The sequence below is a fragment of the Lucilia cuprina genome, chromosome 6 (assembly GCF_022045245.1).
Source record: "Lucilia cuprina isolate Lc7/37 chromosome 6, ASM2204524v1, whole genome shotgun sequence".
NCBI classification, from domain to species: domain Eukaryota; kingdom Metazoa; phylum Arthropoda; class Insecta; order Diptera; family Calliphoridae; genus Lucilia; species Lucilia cuprina.
In genome coordinates, this window is record NC_060954.1 from 33,844,893 (window position 1) to 33,860,941 (window position 16,049).

Sequence of the window (16,049 nt, forward strand, 5' to 3'; positions counted from 1 at the left end):
GTCAAATTGCAAAAAAAAAAATCTAACTATTTTTCTCCTATTTCCTTAGAGACCACATATGATGATAATGATGATCAGTAAGATAATAATGATGATGGCAAAGTTGTTACAAGTACAAACAAATTAAAACGTATGCAGAACGGATGAAAAGATATGTTGCTGAGATACACGTATGCTAAATACCAAATTTAATTATGGACAAGAATCTTGTTTCAATTACAGTCTAGTACAAGTAAATTTATAGAAAAAAAGTTAACAAAATTCTCCAAACAACATCAGCAACAAAAAACTAATAAAATATTACTAAAAATAATTACCACAAGTTCGAGTACCCTCAGTCTGTTGCAATAAATAGTTACATGGACAGCAATTTTTTGTAATTTTTGTAAATTTACACAAATCCTTGTGGAACAGCCTCTTTGTGAAAAAAGGGAAAATTATAATAACAATATCCAAAGTAACAGCAACAATAATAATAAAAACAACTAGTACAACATGGAAAGCATGTCATCATCAATTGATCCCGTAGTACCACGTACCGCCAATTTGCTGGCATGCAAACAATGGTGGCGTGTTTGTTTCTTGTATGGTGATCAACAGAAATATTATCGACAAGTTTATAGCAAAGCTGCTGCACAAAGATTGGCATTATCAACAACAACTTCAACAGCTACTGCAACCACAACAACAACAGCAGCAACAATATCGTCAGACTTAACAAGTGAGTTAAATAATGAAAATGACAATAACAAGAGTCCGGAGGACCAGACGGCCGAGTATGATACGGTTGCCATAGATTTTATCGAAACACAATTAGACGAAGATGCTGAAGATGGAGCAGGCGATAAGCACTCAACTACAACAAAGATAACAAACAATATTAATTTAACAACAATAACAACCAAAGAACAACAACATCAAGCGCCAGTGGCTTTATTTCCCTTAAAATGTGATACAATCAATGGTTCAGGTGGAGTAGATACCAGCAGTGGCAATAGTACCTTAAGAAAAAGTAAACGTCTTTTACGTTCTTTAAGAGGACATCGAAAGGGCGGTGGCGATACAAATGATACATGTTCAACGACATCAGCCACTAATAAGAAACCCACCAAACACTTGCGCGATACTTTGGAAACTTTAAAAAATTTAAGCCTTAATCACCATTCGCTTAACAAACAATTACAGCAACAGGAGCAACTTCCAACGAACCAATGTCAATTGTTGGATGAACCCACAAAACAAAATGCCAAACACACGTTACTAGATGATCCCTTTCTCTTGGGCATTGGTATCGATGAAGATCGTTTAGGTGATTTAATACGTGGCAAAAAACCTTCTTATCCTCCACCATCTGCTCTAGAAAATGTTTCAAAATATTTTAATCTTTATACCGAGGCAGAACAAGAACCAGAACCAAATTCCATGACATTCGAGGGATTTGAAGAAGATAAGCCTGCCCTGCCACCAAAACGAAATGCTGGTCAACAGAGTGTTACTCAAAATGATTTGAAATTAAGTGAAAGTGATTTAGAGTTTTTAAATTTAAATTTACGTAATCGTAGTTTACCGCGAAATCTCAAACCGTTAAATGATCCTCACAATATTAGTTTCACTTTTAGGGAAGAGGACGAGGAGAGTTTAATGACGAAAGAGTGCAGTAATTTGGAAAATACTACTGCAACGGTGGGGAGTGATAACGAGTAAGTGGATTGGGTTTTATTTCAATTTGGTTTATTTTATTTTACTAAATAATATTTAACAATAAGAGAGCTATTGAACCTCAGGGATTTTAAAAAGAAACTATTTTTCCATATAACAGATCCCTTACAATTTGATTTTTATTCTATTTTTATTATTTGTAAATCGAAACTTTCTTGTAGATTGTAGAACAGTGTCAGTGGAAAAAAATACCAAACATACAACATTTTACTCTTTTTAAGGATGTAACTTTTGATATTTATTATTTTTAAGTCCTTTACAATACACTTACAAAAAATATATACAAGTCTGGTTTCAACTCTACATAAATTTTTCAAAAACAGCCGTTGTCAAGTAGTGCTGTTAAAGTATTGAGTAGTGGGTATCGAGTATCGAGTATTTACCTTAATTTTTGGGTACTCAATACTAAAAGGTAACTACTCAATACTTTTGAGTTAAATAAGTACAACATAATCTGTTTAAATTTAACGGCTATAGTATAAAAATGCAACTCTGCTAAATATACAACTCAGCTGAGGGTTAAAAATGCAACTCTTAACAAAAAAAAAATGTCAAATCAAAATGACAGAAAGGCGCAATTCACTAAAAAGTGAAAATGTTGAAAAATTATTATTTTTACATTTCAATGATTTCTAACAAACACAAAGCTTCTTCAATCCAATCTTTCTTATGGTGAGGAAAATTTTCAATTCTTCCGTGCCAAATGAAATCTCTCTTACCTAAGGTAAATTTTGACACACCACATTCACTTTGTGTATGCTATATTGATTTTTTACATATAATTCTAGAACAAATTTTGAATTTATATATTAATTTGAATTATTTATTTTTTAGTTTTCAAAATTTTTATTTTATTTGTCAAAATATATGTAGACCAATGAGCTAGTGAAATTGTATTAATGCATAAATGTCAAACATTTACTTTTTGTAGTAAATTGTTACTAGTAGAATGTTACGTTTGGCACACACTCAGAGTACAAATTTTTAAATTAATTTATTTTTTTAATTCGTTAACGTTGAAATAAAAATTAACTTTTCTAATTTATTTATTTTTTATAATAAAAAGCGAATAAACAGAAAATTACCACGTTTTTAAATTTTAACAAGTGAGAAATTATAGTCGGGCATGCCCGACCATATGATACCCTACACCAACTATGAGATTGGATTAATCTTCATTAATAAAATTCATAGAAAGTTTGTTTATGAAGTCTTGGAGCAAATGTGGTAGAGTAAATTCAAACAATGTTGTTCCTAATTTCGTTGTATGGCATTATATGGGAAAGGACAACTTTTTTGGAATACCTCCCAAACGATTCATGTTAATGTACTGAATTTTGTTTGAGAAATTATATATAGTTCAGGACATTTACGCGTATATGGGGAATTGAAGAGAACTTAATATTTTATATTTAGGGTATAAAAAGTATCGAGTAGTATTGAGTACCCAAATGAAAAGTATTGAGTAGTATCGAGTAGTGAAAAGTAGTAAAATGTTACAGCACTATTGTCAAGTATATACAAACGTACGACAACGCTATGTAATGTTGACAACGCAACGTTTTTAATATTGCAACAATTCGTTGTCGAACTCTAAATGTTATCCACATCCGTTGTCTAAATTTGTCAATTGTCAATTATTTATATTGCGACATCAACATTGCATAGTGTTGTTGTACGTACGTATATACCTGGCGTACCAGGGTACCAAGCGTGTATGAATGTTTTAAATTCTTTATCAATGATTTATATTTCCTAAAAATTATATACACCATCTTTCAAACAAATGCAATATTTTCGAAACCCTGAGTCTAATTTTCTGCGTATAATATTTATGGCTGTATTTTAAGAACCATTGTCTGGAACCCTAATTGATGTGTTCAATTTTTTTGGATCCATGCCTTTCCTATATTAGATCGGACAATTCTGCAGGTTCTTTGCAAAGCTTATTGTTGATTTGTCACTACTAAGATGTTCCAAAACTGATATGTTTTCTTAAATTTTATATTGTTAAAGGCACCTTATAAATCGACTGATTTGCCCTTAGTGTAAGTGTGTTGAGAGGGAAATAAGAGTGAGTTTTAGAATCTAATTAGAATTAGAATATAATTTGAACTGCAATAATTCTCTCTAAGTTTTAAAATATAAATAATGATCAACTTTCGTCTTTAATATAGTTCGCTTTGTGTGTGCCTCTTTTCTTTGGGAACGAACGTCACATTGTAGTTGGTCCGGTCTTGAAATATCTTTAATGGCCTGGAAGTGATTAATTCTGCATGGTGTTGCAGATCAGCCGGGATTATTCCATCCGGATCCGGTGATTATACGGGTCTATTTATTCCCATTGTATCATGCATAATAATTTCCGTGGGTGCTTGACCGGTGTTTGTGGTTTTTCCATTGCGTTTGTGAATAGTGATTTACCTACAAAACAAGTATCCAACATTCCTTAACCAATCGTTGTCTACTTATCGTCGTTCTTGTATTGAGGGCTTGTGTCGCAGGAGTTTTCAATGTTACCACAGAAAATTCTTAAGTATATACAAACCATTGCGACTATTCCTATGAGTTTTCGAAAATTTTTAAGGATAATAAGACAATTTGTCTTTTAATGCTATACTCTTATAAATCTAAATTTACTATTAAATGTTAATTTTCGAAAAGGTACATTTCTAATATTAAATTGATTGAAAATCTTATTTTAAGCGCCGGTCTAATGTAAACAGATTTCTTACTTTCTTCATAAAATATACTTAACTGATGTTAAAAACCTTAAAATAAAACTGTTTTAAAAACACTTTCAAAAGTTATAATCTTTACTTAAAAGCTAAGAAGATGGAATTGCTGAAATATAATCCGCAAGTAATTGAATACAGCAATGTTTGGAAACACATGCAACCAAAAGAAGAAAAAAACATGTTATACAGTGTAAAAAAAGTGAAGCAGAAAAAATGTGTAACAAAGTACAACTTACAGGATGTGGACACTAAAGTCATTACATTTCACTGAGCATGCGTAACTTTCAATAAACAATTTCACAGTTTTTTTTATTTATTTCTTCATTCCTTTCGGTTGAACTTTTTGCTAAAGCATAAGTTGCAAAAAATTCAATACAAAAAGTAAGATTCAATTTCAATTTTAAAGTAAAAAAAACATTTTGTATTTTTTTCTACATTAAGTACGATGTTGAAAAGGCCACGAAAAAAATGTTGCGGTTACCTAATGTTTTTTTTTTTAACAAAACATAAAATATAATAATAAAAAAGAACAGTACCATTCATTCTTAACTTTATACTTTAGTTGCTAAGTATTTAGGCTTTCTGTATATGTTATTTTTGTACAAATTATGGTCAAATATGTGATGAATACTTCTACTCGTAGACTTCACCTTTGAAGTGAGTTCATCAGCTCATTTTAGTAATTGTGGTTTTTTACAAAAAAAAAAAAAAAAAACAAAAAAAAAAAAAAAAAAATACGACGAAAAAACTTTAGAGTATTATTTGCTATTTTCTTGTATTTTCTTTAAAAATCATACAATTTATTTTTTTTGTCTTAAATTGCTTTTGACAATACCAAAATTTCACAACTAGGTTTTATTACGTTCATCAACTTTATCGTCATCATCACCATCATCATTATAGTTATTACCAGTTTTTGTCTTATACTTATGTAGTGTATATCGTTCTGTTGGATTTTTATTATTTTCCTTCCTTTTAGACTACTACTAGTCAGTACCCAATGGTGGTCATTAAAAGAAGTAGGGAATAAGGTCGTAATTAGTTGCAAACTCAAAATTTGTAGTTACAGAGGCTTGGTATATAAAAAAAATTGAGCTGCTTGTTTTTTTAAAGCAATTAAATTTAACAAGCAATTTAGTTATAAATTTTTGTAGTAAAAAAAAGATTTTCAAAAGAATCTGCTTTGTTTTTGTAAAGCTTTGAAAATTCTTAACTATCTTAAAAAGGGCAAATCTAGGGGATATATCAATGTTTAATTTTAGTACACGATAATTGAACAAATCTTTTGAAATTTTCTATAAGCAAGTAGAGCAAATATTATTTTTGATTTTTTTACTCATAACCTATGTTTGGGTGAGCCCTTAACATTGTGGTATGACATTTATATTCTCGCAATTTATTAATGACGATTTATTACTTTACGTGAGCATCTACCGAGTTGGCCTAGGTGAGCTATTAAGAAGGCTGCGTACCGCTCCTTTGTGTATCTTACACTGCTATATTTGTCTTGGTTCTGCCGGTCCACGTACAAGCACCTTGCTCGAGTTCTCGAGCTATCTAATATCTGATAATTACTGCCCCGTTGCTTAACTTCGGATACGCAGAAACATCTCTTCAATTTATTATCATGCCTCTGTTTAGTATTCGTTAGACCGAAACAAGAATGCAAATAGGCCGAGGATTTTGTTCTTGTTCACAGAGAACACACTGTGGTAAATCTGCACTGAACGTACTTGGACAATGAGGAAAATTATGTTCTGTATACTCCTACATTTATCCTGTATTATACACTTTAATGCCAACTCAATTCCAACGCTTCGTCCCATAGCCACTTCCAAATTCCGGCAGACTAGAGGAATCGTTAGGACCTCTCTTCTCCGGTATTGCAATAACATCAATATGGAGTCGTTCATCAAAGTTACATGTTCAATTGGAAAATAATATTGAATTGTTTACAAACTTTACAAAAAATGCATATTCCTCGTCAATCTTGTCAGATAGTCTGTCCGTCTGCTGTCCTCCCGGGGACATGTTTAATTGATGAAATCTGTGTACAACGCAGCATATGCTGGATTCCTGAACCCGATCGGTATTGGGACGCTGGTCGCGCAGTGGGAAGCCGGTATATGCTTGGGAATTGTCAGGCTAGTATTCAATGGTTGCCTGATCGTGAGAATGGAACTGATGCAATAAATTGGTGAACGGTCAGGAAAGTCTCCATTTCAACAGGATATATTGATACATGCTACGCAACTACTTGTTTGGGCAATTATTGGAATTTATTGACTTTGGAAATTCCTATTTCCTTTGCCACATTATAGGTTCATAAAAAAGGGGCCCTGATCCATTTTGTTTCGGACTACGAAATATGTCCCTAGGTGCTGTTGCTGAAACAACAGAGCCATTTCAGTAGTGCGGTTGCGCGTGCTTGCCGAGGTCAAGTAATGCATTGAAATGGGTCATAAGATGATGGGAATTGCATTTTAAATAATGCAATCTTTCATGGCATCATAAGGATAGTCATCCTCCGGTACAACCAGAAGATCGATTCACCTGATGTTGGGACTGTTTTTTCCTTGTCAGTATGTGCATTAGGCTTGAGCCTGTCATTCCGCAACGGAGCTACTGTGGTAAAAGATTAGATAGTTCGAGTACTTCAGCAAAGTGCTTGTACATGGACAGGCACATCCATATACGGCCGTCAATGCAGGTGTTTACGTTAAGCACTCGACATTCATGTCCATCTGCTGATCAATCGATAAAGGTCAGAAATTTAGTTGATCATTGACTAGCTGATTGTCTTATTATTGTATTATCCGTTTTTACCCTTTTAAAATTAGAGAGAACAAAATACAAATACATATTTTTAATTTATAACAAATTGATTAAAGCTAAAAACCTTTTAGACCTTTGGGGACATTTATGAATCAATATCATCAATAAATTAATGGAAAAAATACATGATTCCGCATAATATTTTTTTCATAATAGATATATGCAGGAGAATGCAAGTTTTTTTTTTTTTTTTTGAAAAATTCCTTTCCAAATACAGGCTTAAAAAAATATGACTTAAACATAATTCAACATTTAAATGAATCGAAATATGTATGAGACTAAAAGGACACGATTCGTTTTGTTAATAGATAATTTATAGTATCTATATGTATGTACAACATGTGTTTTAATATCTGCCATATTACAATGGTCAATTTACATACAGTAACTACATTGTTTTACAAGAAATTGTAAGGAGTTTTTTTCATTTCTTTAATAAATTTATAACCAGTTAAGGCAAGTAATTTTATTTTACATTTTTAATATTTGTCTGTAATAAATTAGATTAAGAAAAATAAAATATCATATTTTCTCGAAAACTTGTCATAGCCTACAAAACAATATTATATTTCATTACATGTAAATACAAACCTGTATATTTTTAACAAAGACTGAAGTAACTCATTGTGTGGTGACACGCATTTCATACAAAAGACTTAAGCTACGAACTTTTCAAAAAGAACTAAAAACGTCAAAGATAATAAAAAGATTTAAATAAAGATTTCAAATACTTTTGCGTACTTATGTTTCTATTTGTAATATTTCCGTGTGGCCATGTAGCTGTCACTCATCTATCAGCTTCAAAGAATAATCATTATGCCTTTTACTTATAAACTTTGCGACAAACAGAAATTCAACACACAAATAAAATGTTATTTTTTGTATTAATTTGTCGTACAAACTATTTTTGTACCATTTGTAAATGTGTGACAAATACCATTACAACTGATACAAATATTTATTTTAAGTATTATGTTCAACTTTGTGAGTGATTTATTTACAAATCTTTTCGTGTATATCTAGCTGTCAATTTGCAGAAATTTAATAAAAATTATTTGATAAAAAATTGTTATTTAATCCAATTAAAAAATTTACTTTTCAGTAGCGATAATAAATTAATTCGAATAGTAACACTTAAACTTAATTATAAGAAACTAATATATTTAAATGGTGTAGAATATTTATATTACCTCTTAAATCGTATAAAGACAACTTGTAGAAAGATTTAAACATTCTAAAAATGATATTAATTTGTAATATATAGTTTTACTTTGGTATGTATCTTTTATAATGAAACATAATTTCTAGAATGATTTCTAAATATGAAATTTATATTTAGGGATAAGTTCGGCGGTGATACTGTAGGATCTTCTCAGAGAATTGGAATACAGAATGAGTAAAAGAACTAACCAAACTCGCATACCTTCATTATGTTGGATTTACCGCATTGTTAACTTTCTGAGCAAAATTAAAGTCTTATTGATGGAATTTGTACTAGGGTTTACCAAAACATTTATATGTGCTTATGCGGAAATAACACGGTCCATTCGATCATGTAATTGTGGATTGCTTTAGATGTAAACTAAAGATTACTGGACTAGTCAGATAAAATAACAACAACTAAGAACAAAAAACGTTTAACTACGTTGTCTTCGCAAGACGGAAGTAAATCTGTCTGTTAAAATAATTTTTGTATGAGAACTTTCAATACATCGTCTCAAAAAGAAAAACACAACTGATTAAGAATGTGGGGATAAGAATTTCATTAAAATTTGAAATATTTCCCAAAAATTTTCTGGCACCTAATTTCGAAAATGCATCAACTTAAAGTTCTAGAAAATAGACAAAATGTTAAAAAAGTCGAAAACCCTGAGGCTAAGTTGGGCGCTTCTAAAGGATTTATCAGCGCTGAATTCGAATCTGACCTCATATTTTCTCCATCATATCTGGGATTCGAGTATTATATCCTGAGTTTTGAGAAAACGCCTTCTTTGTCCCTTTTCTAGACGTTATATCAGCGCTAAGACAACATTATTTGTAAAATGTATGCCATCTGAAAATATTTTCTTTTAGTTTTAAAAATTCAAAATCAATTTAGAAAAGTATACTTTAATATCTGGGTTAAAAATTTAGGCCGGTGTTATTAGATTTAAGTTGAATTTTTAAATTAATCCTGTGTGACCTGATTTTCTATACGACCGGATCTATTAAAGTATAACAATAATGCTCTTTCTACGTATGTTAAAAAATGATTAAATATAAATATATTTCAGAAATAACAAACTTAAAAAAAGACTATTTTAGTACTCTGAGATCCAAAATAGTAACCGCTGATATATTTTTTGATACTGAAACAATATCTCTTTTTCCATTCCTGTTGAGAGCTAATGTAAATCGTTTTTTTTTTTCTCTGATAACTAAAGTTACACTTCATTGCAAGATTAATGTTTTTCAATGAGTTGATGAATCACTCAAGTGTAGGTGTTCAAACAAAATGCTAGTTGTACACATCTTATTAGCATAAGCAAACAGAAAATTTGCAATTTGATTTCAGCGCAATCATGTAAATTGAATCTTATGTGGTTTTCAATTTTGACAAATTGACAATTTGTATCTTTTTAAAAACTGTACTCATATTTTTTTCGATTTACAAACATTTGTCTCACGTTGCAAAGTTTGTCAATACCTCTAAGTACATGTAGAAGCTCTTATAGAAAAAATAAACTAAAAAATAACCTGCAACATTGTATTTGAAACCCTTTTGTAATAAATGGGTTTAATGCACTTTCCTAAACAACAACCACACCTTGGAATCAATTATAATTTTGTTGTTATACAACAAAAACTTGTATCCTTTAGATAAGACATCTATGTAGATTTTATTACTTGAATACTAAAACTTAAGTCTTAGAGTGTTACTTTTTAGCACTAGAGATGCTATAAAACAAATCGAGGTTTTGTAAGATGTCAATAGTCGTTAAAGATTTAAGATTTCCGGTTTCAGTTTCATTAAAGGTGGTAAAGAATTACATATATATGTATAAATTAAATAGGCTTAAAACAATGTATCTTAATTTTGGGCTACACATTATTTTGAAAAGAATACTTAGTAGTAATTTTTTGCTTATTTTTTTCACTGTCATAATATTTTCTTATTTTGGTATAATCGTTATAATTTTTTATAATAAAAAATTTTTTGTATCAAGCTGAGCTATTAAATTTCATTTTAAATCCATCAAAAAAATGTTTGCCTCCAATTGGTTACCCAATGATTACTTCCTTTTTAGATTTTATCTTAATAAATATTCGATATACATTTAAATATTAATTTCATATAAAGATTTAATTCTTTTTTTAATGTAGTTTTAATAACTGGACCACCGGTATTAAATTTAAGAGATTGTTTATTGATAGTGGAGGGGAAAAATACAAAATATTAAGGAAACTACCAACTCACGCGAGTTGTAGATAACACGCAACAATTGCAATTTGCAAGCAGAGAAAAAACAACATAACAATTATGAAAAAAAAAACTTTAAAACAAACTACTTTGATAATTTATACTACCGATTATGCAGAACTTTTAAAGAATTCAATTAAACTCTTTAAATAATTAGTGCAGTATTATCACCGATAAATTTTTTGATTCTTTATGTTTGTATTATAACAACCGCATTTATGTTGCCTTTTTATTAAATCATAAAATATTTTTTTAATAGTCAAGCATGGCTGCCCATATGATACCCTACACCAAAGAATATGTTATAAATATGGAGTATATTTATTACTGTTATTCCGAAATATTTTCACAACATGTTTCCATACGGGGGCTAGGGTTAATATGGACCTATCCTCATAAATGTTGGAATAATGAATTACTTCATGCAGATTTTGATCGTGATATTAAGTAGTGTTTATATCTGATATTTGACCTTTAAGTCATCTGCTGAAGGGGGCTATGTTTGGGGCTAAGGTCAAATGAAACCCGATCATTACGAAAACCGGCAGTGTCATTAAGATTTATAAAAAAATAATTTTTGCCGACTTTTGAATGTTACAAACATTACCAAAAACATATTATACCCCATACACTATTGTGGCGTAGGGTATCTGGATACATATAAAGGTGGCCCTCCTTAAATGAAAAACGCACAAGATACCCCCGGAGCAGACGGGATATATCAAGGTTAATAGCAATGATAAAAGTAGACATGCAAGTCGGCTTGAGCTACCCTTCAATGAACAGTGTCGCAGCTTCAAAGACTGGAAAAAGGAAGAAACGTTCTTCCGTCTTCTCTGTGAATGACCTGCTTTAGCTGCTACGTCATATCTTTCATCCCAAAGTAATACCGGGTTCTAAAAGTCCCCTTAAACATTTGAAATTATAGTTTCAATACAATACATTTCCGAAAGAAACTAAAACATATTGGCGGAAATCAATCATCTTATTTCTATTAAAACTAAATTATGTACAACTTCAGGAATATACATTGATAAAAGTGTGTCCACAGGAAAAAAAATTTAAAATTTGTATTACTTACTTATGTATATAAATAAAAAGAAACTCACTAATATTTATGTTGCAACATTATTAAATATAGATTTTATTTTGTTTGAATCACATTCAGATATACAATTATTCTTTTTTAATAAAGACCTCTAAGGAATAAGAAAAAGTTTAAAGATCAAAACATAAATGCAATCAAAGAAATAAAATATTATGCCAAATAATATTCACACACTCTCTCAAACTCTGGGTTGTATAGATATTTTGCTAAATAAATTTCTGCATATGAATTTGATAAATTATAAGGGAGCTGAAAATATTCTAACAAACAAAAACATAATTATTAATAATCATATACTTTTGCACAAACATGCACATTAAATAAGTATATACTCTTCACTACTCTACTCTACTCTAACAGTGCTTAGGGCAAAATGTTTATAAAAAAGATCTAAAAAAAAACTGAAAATTACTTTGAAAGCATATATGTACATTGTCTTAAAACAGATATGAACAGTATTCGGTAGTTAGTTGCAAATATTTTTTAACTTGTTATAAAGAATTTTATACTTAAAAAAACTAAACAGGAGCGTTATAAATATACTGGTAATTGCACTATGGGTCGGGATTTTTAAACATAAAGAATTTATGAAGACCAATTCCCGTCAATGCGTAAATGTTTTAACTACAAATTTCCTAATTTGTAAATCTATTACGACCCAGCACCCAGCAAAACTTACATTGAACAGAGAGAGAGAGAGTATGATCGAATTATTAAAGATTTGAATACCAAAGATGTCTAGGATCTTCAGAAAACAAATTTCAACAGACAGACAGACAGACAGACAGACAGACAGACAGATGACATTGGCTTAATCGACTCCACTATCTATAAGGATTCAAAATATATAAATATTAGAAACGGAATAAAAAACTTATATATACCCTTCTTACAAAGGTGAAGGGTATAAAAAGAAGTTACAATTAAACAATTTATTTTAACACGATGATGACATTGGAGACTAGTAACTACTACCATCGCTTACAAAGGTTTTTATGTAGGTAATTACCACATAAGTAGTTATGTAAGTATTTTTGTTTTTTAAATAATAAAGACAGCAAGAATACGAACCGATAATTAGTACTAATATATCAGGTATAAAGTAAATCATTACTAGACTCTTTGTAAGTAAGATGATATAAGGTTGTCATTGAAAAATAAGTTGTTGAGTAAGTACAAGTCATTACCCAGTTTGTGCTGGGGAATATCTCACAATCCTTCCTAAACGAATGCATTAAAAGTTTGTTGTAACTCGTAAAATTTGTCTTTAATTTTATTTTATATTATTTCGCTAGGTTATTACTTAATTTTAGCCCTGGATTTTTGTAACTTCCTTAAAGCAATTTTGATTTCTAAAACTTGAATTTGATTATTATTTCTTATTTTAGTAAAACTTGTTGTGCAAGTCCTTATATCTGTATCCATTCTATTTAAATATCATTTTATAAAAGATGACAAAGATGGAAACTAAATCACCATTGTCTTAAGGCAATTAAAAATAATTGCAACAAATATAAAAAAATTTCCTTACGATAGAAAGCAAGTTAAAAATAAAAAACAAGCATGTCTGACCATATGATACCCTACAGTGACTTGTGTTACATATTGAACGTAAAGGGTTATTTTAAACAATATTTTGGGAGAACAATAATTGTCATTGTATTTTAAAATTGCGACCTGTGATTGGCATCGAATAAGACGATTCTAGTCGAATATTTTCTTTGCGTTATAAACATCAGCACAAACACATTATACCTCATACCCCATGGTGTAGAGTATAAATAGTTTGCAGAAATTTGAACTGTAAATTGTCTGAGTTATAAGTTGTTCTGTTCTTCGACTTTATTAAATAACAAAAATGGAAAAATCTTAACAACACATTTCATATTGAGTTGAAATTTTTGTAAACGTGATATTTTAGTTCTAGAAAACGTGCAAATATAACAAATAAAATGAAAAAAGTAGAAACTATAACTGAAACTCTTTAACTAATTAAACTAGAAATGTACTAGTCAACTGCACTTAAACTCATCTTCAATGAACTCTGTTAACAGTACGACTAAATAGAGTTATTAAAAAATATTTCTACTTAACATTTTTAGTATCTACAAAACCAACAACAACAGCAATAATAATAATAATCCTCTTGTATTACAAGATTTTGCCATAAATGGTCAAGTTGGTGTGTTTGTTTGTATATTAAATGTAAGAGTAGGGTGGAGTAGCAGTAGTAGTTGTTGCAGCTGTAAACAACAAGTTGCAAAATAACATTTCTTAAGACTCGTTGCATAACTTTGTTCTAATTGCTTTTGACTATTTGTAGTAATATTTATTTCTGTGCTTTTTTATGTTTTTCTTTGTCTATCTGCATCAGCAGCTCTTCAATTATTTTCATTTATTATTAACAGTTATTTAAGTGCAGCCAGACTACAAAGTCATCAGATCTTTTTTGATTTTTAATTAAAGTGAAAGCGCTCACAGGTATGACTTTGATTTTGCCATTATAAAATCAGACAGAAATGATTCACTCTAAAAATCTAATATTTTTTTTCACATTTAACCTCATTGTTTCAAAATTTAATTAATTATCTTATTATTGTTATTATATAGAAGATAAATTGAACCAAATTTTTTTATTAAAAATGTATGTACTTTATAACCACTTACTTTTCAATGACGTGATAAATCAGCTCTTCGAAGCCTTGATTGCCTTTGAATTTTTGTTAATGATCTTGTAAGGATATACATAAAGTTTCGTCCAGTAAGTTTCACGAGATTTTCTAAACCTGTCTTTTAATAATAGTATTTCAAAATCTCTATGGATGTTTACATTTCTCATATTTCTAACATGGTGCTTCCATCATGAATCTAACATTTTTTATTGGGCCCCGTAGTTGAATTCCGTTTGTCCAAATCGGATTTAAAACAAGTTTTTTCAGGATGACTTAAAAACCATGGATTAACTTGGATTGTATATTGGAAGATTTTCTTATATGGAGCCTCTTAGCTAGCAATATGGCGATGCCAAGTAAGACATAAATCCAAGTGGATGCCACATGATCAGACTATGGGATGTTCACATTGTTTAGACTCACTGATGGGCAGTTTTCTCTTCTGAGCGTGAACGGAATATGCTTACTTTTGAGTTCGATTACCTGTATTCTCCAGTTTTGTAATCACGTTTCCACGCATCTGAGATAATTATAAAGGTTTCTTGATGCTACATTTACACTAGTTAAGTATTCTGCAAATATGAACTTATCCTTTGCGCTTCGTGCCCAGATGCCATTAGCTTCTCTTATTGTAATTTGACCGTCAAACGGTGGCTTTAAACGCTTAGTAGCCTTCCAAAGTACAAATTTTTTACTTTGTATTGTTCAAACTTTCAATGTAATTGCGCTTTCTGCGATCCTCTTCCACATGAAGGGCTTTTCAAGTTTTTAATTGCAGTGGACTGCCTTTGCTTTGCTATTCTCTAACGTCACACAGTGCATTTGTAATGTTAAAATTATTAGTTAAAATGATAATAAATAAATAGTGAAAAATCATTAATTTCCAATATAATATTTTGCTGGGATGTGAACTCTCTCATAAATGTTTTTATAATAAAGTACATTTTTGTCACCATAAAAATTATTTAAAAAGTTATTTTTTAGATTCTCGCTTACTCATATATGTTTTTTATATATTTCCAATTAATTAAAGAAAATTACTAAATTATTGTAATATGTCAGCAAAGCATACCATATTATATAAAGTTATTTTATAGAACAATAATGTTCCAATAAGCAAATAGTACAGATTTTCGAGATTTTGAATATATAATTTTTATTTTAGTTCAAAGAGATACGATTTGATAGGCAGAAAGGTAACACAATGATCTCTTTTAAAGAATCTAACTCATTTTTATGTTTCTATAATCTAGATTCAATATTATAGAAAATTTAAAAAGTCCCAATTAAAGCTCAAAAAAGTAACAAAAAGTTCTCCATTTTTTCCTTAGAATTTTATTAGTTATTATACGAGTTCCAATGGAACATCAGTTAGTGTAACTGAATCTGCCAATTTGCCGTTAACTTCCAGAATTTCGAATAAGTACCTAAAAACCAGTTTACTTTTTGAATAAACATCGTTGATTTGAACATTTCTATTGTATTACTTTACCAAAATTTTCGGTTTTATAACATTC

General features: G+C 30.0%; 1 protein-coding gene across 3 annotated transcripts in view; it reads left to right on the forward strand.

Annotated features, from left to right (window-relative positions):
• The window catches only part of LOC111675381 (protein prickle), a 199,586-nt gene that overhangs the window by 140,107 nt on the left and 43,430 nt on the right, over window positions 1-16,049 (forward strand). Inside the window, exon 2 of one of the 3 annotated variants that reach the window (XM_046954728.1) lies at window positions 50-1,700. The exons of the other annotated variants lie outside the window; for them this stretch is intronic. Within the exon in view, the coding sequence (XP_046810684.1) occupies window positions 496-1,700 (1,205 nt within the window). The 5' untranslated portion in view covers window positions 50-495. The remainder of the gene's footprint in view (window positions 1-49; window positions 1,701-16,049) is intronic. 3 annotated transcript variants of the gene reach the window in all.